At 30.6% G+C, this 4,445-nt stretch overlaps 1 protein-coding gene across 16 annotated transcripts in view; it reads left to right on the top strand.

Annotated features, from left to right (window-relative positions):
* The window catches only part of LOC108977373 (heterogeneous nuclear ribonucleoprotein R), a 127,667-nt gene that overhangs the window by 94,983 nt on the left and 28,239 nt on the right, over positions 1–4,445 (top strand). For 13 of the 16 annotated variants that reach the window (XM_018947005.1, XM_018947012.1, XM_018947009.1 and 10 more), the window contains exons 2-5: positions 78–196; positions 757–1,078; positions 1,148–1,389; positions 4,198–4,333. In XM_018947005.1, the coding sequence (XP_018802550.1) occupies positions 78–196; positions 757–1,078; positions 1,148–1,389; positions 4,198–4,333 (819 nt within the window). The remainder of the gene's footprint in view (positions 1–77; positions 197–756; positions 1,079–1,147; positions 1,390–4,197; positions 4,334–4,445) is intronic. The other 3 variants (XM_018947006.1, XM_018947013.1, XM_018947021.1) reach the window with 1 other exon arrangement.

Genomic DNA, 4,445 nt, shown 5'->3' with positions numbered 1-4,445 from the left:
AGTATTTTATTTTTAAATATTTTGTATTTAAATTTTATGAATAAATATTTTCAATGTTATTTTTGTTATCTTTATAGAAATGGCGGAAGGCAATGGCGAACTGGTAGATGACATCAATCAAAAATCAGAAGATCGCGGCGATGGTGAAAGAACGGAAGATTATCCAAAACTCTTGGAATATGGCTTAGATAAAAAAGTGAGTACAGCAGATTACAAAAGTGTAAAAATAATAATAAATGAGGAAAGAAAAGTCGAAAAGGAGTATATTACTAGATCTAATCCCGCGTCTAATATCCGCTCACATGTAATTAGGGTCTAGCATCATATCTTTATTGCGTTGTTGTCGAAGATATCAAGCACTCATCGATCAAATCGGTTCAGCCGTTCTTGAGTTATTATTATATGCATTACAAAATTTACGATGAATTTGCGAAAACGGCCTCCGTTAGGACCATTATAATTTTGAAATAAAACAAGTCTTGCATACTTTTAGGCAACGAATTGAACTATAAAGGGTGTATTAAGGCAATATATGTATACAAAAAAAGAAAACAATAAATAGAGGAAAAATTATTATTTTTTAAAAATAATAAAAAAAAAATAATATATATTATTTCTTTAGCCCGGGAAATTTTTTTAAAACTAAATGGTCACGGCTCCTGAATAAGGAATAATTATTTTTTTTTGCATAATTTTTTTTTAATTAATGGCTAACATCACTGTAATATTTTCCTGCGTTTTTTCCTCACTTGCTAGGTTGCCGGCAAACTAGATGATATTTACAAAACAGGTAAATTAGCGCATGTGGAATTGGACGAACGCGCGCTGGATGCGCTCAAAGAGTTTCCGGTTGATGGTGCCTTGAATGTATTGAGTCAGTTCCTCGAATCAAATTTGGAACATGTATCGAATAAGTCTGCGTATTTATGTGGTGTTATGAAAACCTATAGACAAAAAAGCCGCGCCAGCCAACAGGGAGTACCAACGCCAGCGACCACAGTTCAAGTCAAGGGACCGGATGAGGAGAAAATCAAGAAAATACTCGAAAGAACTGGCTACTCCTTAGATGTGACCACTGGTAATTATATATTTTACTTCGTTATTGTTGTAAACTGATTTTATTTTCTGTGTTTTCTACTCGCTGCAGGTCAACGCAAATATGGCGGACCACCACCTAATTGGGATGGTCCAACACCCGGTAATGGCTGCGAAGTTTTCTGCGGGAAAATTCCAAAAGATATGTTTGAGGATGAAATTATACCATTATTTGAGGAATGCGGTACAATATGGGACCTTAGACTTATGATGGATCCGATGACGGGTACAAATCGTGGATATGCATTTGTTACCTTCACGACGCGTGAAGCGGCTTCAAATGCCGTACGACAGGTAGTTTGAAATTTATTCGTCTCCTTACAATAATTCCAAATTAAACACTTACTTCAGAAATATATGCAGATTATTTTGTTGGCAAACGCTTTCATAAGAGTTGTTGCGTTTACAAAAAAGCTTATATATTTAGCAAGCAGTATATTTACTATTTATACATACGTACATATATACTTACTGATTTATTTATTGTATTTTATATACATATTTATATATGAAAAACAAAACCAGAAAGAAAACGCTTTAAACGATTCAACTATAATTTCTTTTCAATAGTATAATTTTAGGCACAAAATACATTTCTTTAGATCGAGACCAAACAAAATTATGCTTCGAAATTCCCGTGACAAAAAATGCGCAAACAAAATTGTCAAAAAAAAAAAAAACAAAAAACATAAACAAAAAACGAATGCTGAAAGGTACACTATGTACCTAACTTCCGGCCACACTGAATTTGAACGATTAATTATTTTTCATGCGATTGAGTCCACGCTAGCGACTCAGGCTGCATTAATTATTTATACGTAAAAGTTCTATTTTTTTACTATACCGTTATATACATTATACATATATATTCTAAGCTATTTGACTCGTACTATGTAAACTTTAAGTATGTACTATTTTTGTAGCTGCTTTCGCGTTCTCTCTCTCTGTACTTTACTGTACTTTTAAGTTGTACTTTATTACTGGAATCTTTGTTCTCTCAAATCTACAATACCAAGTAGTAGTTTTTTTACTTGCATTTGCATGCTGTTTCTTATTTATTAAAAAACAACAACAACAACAAAAATACCTGAAATCAACTGCCACGTTTCGTAAATTGATTTTGTTTTGAGAATTAAGGCGTGCAAATATTGTGAATTGGTTGCAAACAAAAATTTAGTGACGCATCAAAAGTCTCCTATCTACAAAGAACCGCTGATCAGCAAAAAACAAAGTTATATTTTTAGTTAAAATATGAAACAAAAGTTCATTAAACAAACTCTTTCAACTAAAACAACCAAAAAACAAAACGATTTGAAAAGAAGTCTCGAATGCTGCAAAACCAAAACCTTTTCGCCGCCTCCGTTTAAGTAGTTTAGTTGCCTGTTCCCTACTGAACCCACTTTTTTAACCCTAATGTAGTTTTATAAATACACACTTTTTAATTTCATAATTATAATTTTTACAATTATTTCGTAAAATTTGCGTTTACTGTGATAATTATGCAAATAAATAATTATTAATTAATTAGCAGTATTTTGGGGCATAACACAAGTTTCGACTGCAACAACTGGCGAAAACATAACAAAAAAGCGAAAGTGAAACATGCGACGAAATTCAAAATTAAAAGTGAAATAAATTCAAAATTCAAAAATAAAAACCAAAACCAAAACCAAAACCACAAAAATACCAAAAATATGCTTCGAAAATTTTGTAGTAACGATTTCTCCTCTTTGCAACAACTGCGTACCCTATCAACAACGTTGCTGCCTCTTGCATCTCTTCCATTTTATTTGAATATATTTCTTGAGCTTGCTCTTAAAACATAAGTAGTTCCTTGCGTACATACAAACATACATACTATTAGAATAGTAATATTGCTGTGCTTAATTTACAACTTCCGCCTCTTCAAATTGCTACGAAAATGGTAATTGATTAAGAATTTAATTAAACTTTTTAAAATACCGTTCGTAAATTAGTTAAAAATTAAAATTTGTCTGGTTTTATTTTTTTCAATTGCGAGCATGTCCTCTACTAAAGTAACAACTTATAATGAATACGTATTATTAATGTCCCTTTGTTTATCTTATCCTCACAATTTCCCAAACTATCGACTAATGCAAAATTATGCTCTCTTTGGAAACGAAACGAAAAGTTGCCTTCCGCAAGTTAAATTAAATTAAAAGAGTTAAATTAAGTGATTTCGGCCAAAATATTATTCGTCTACAACTTTTTTCGGCACTGTTCTCATCAACAAATCACCCTAACTTGAAAATTCTTCAGCTATACAAATCGAACAGAACTGGTAATTGTGTACGTTCAGCACTTTACAAAACACACACATACATTTTTCCCAAATATCCCGAAATTACCGTTATGAAAAAATAAATTATGTAGTATATTTACGATTTTTCAACCTTTTAAGAAAAAAAAAATCATTTTATTTACTCTTGCCATCCTTATCATACACATACACGATTCTTTCTTAATAAATTGAATTTTTTTTCATTGGCAACCCTATCCAATTTTTTTTTTTTTAATTTCATTTTCATTTCTCTTAACAACCTTATCCAACTTTAAAAAAAAATAATTTTCATTTCTCTTGGCAACCCTAACCAACTTTTTTCAAAAAATTGCATTTTCATTTCTCTTATCAAACCTTTTGTTATCCACATTTTTTCTTTCCGCAAATTGTATTTCCATTTTTCCGTATAAATTACTTTTCATTTCTATTGGCAACCCTATCGTTACTACCCCCACATCTAAAAAGACTTAACTTCATGACATTTCTCTAATCCATTTGCATTATTTGAAATTTATTATTTTTTCGTTTTATTATTAGATACATTACGAATTTATTGTATTACCATTTCTGCTCAGTATTTTTGTTATAATTTTTTATTGTTTTTTACCATTTTTTAATTAAATAATTATTTATTTATTTTATCGTATCTTGTTTGTTATTATTATTGAAATCCTACCAACTACAACCGCATTACATTTACATTTACTACAACTACTACAAATAAAAAACAACTACAATGACAACAACAAACGCTTAAAAACACACATATAAATATTTGTATACATATTCCCCATCTACAGCTCGATAATCACGAAATAAAACCTGGCAAGTGTCTAAAAATTAACATTAGCGTACCGAACCTGCGCCTATTTGTAGGCAACATACCCAAGTCGAAAGGCAAAGAGGAGATTTTAGACGAGTTTGGTAAATTAACAGGTAAATTCAAAATGAAATTCTTTTCTAAAATTTAATTTGTATAAAAAACACAAACAAAATAAAAATAACGTAAGTACATAATATGCGTTTGTGGTGGAATTTGATATAGTAA

The sequence above is a fragment of the Bactrocera latifrons genome, unplaced genomic scaffold (genome assembly GCF_001853355.1).
Source record: "Bactrocera latifrons isolate USDA-ARS-PBARC rearing strain unplaced genomic scaffold, ASM185335v1 scaffold_88, whole genome shotgun sequence".
Taxonomy (NCBI): domain Eukaryota; kingdom Metazoa; phylum Arthropoda; class Insecta; order Diptera; family Tephritidae; genus Bactrocera; species Bactrocera latifrons.
Note: the sequence above shows the minus strand (reverse complement) of the source record. Positions and strands in the feature narration are given on the sequence as shown.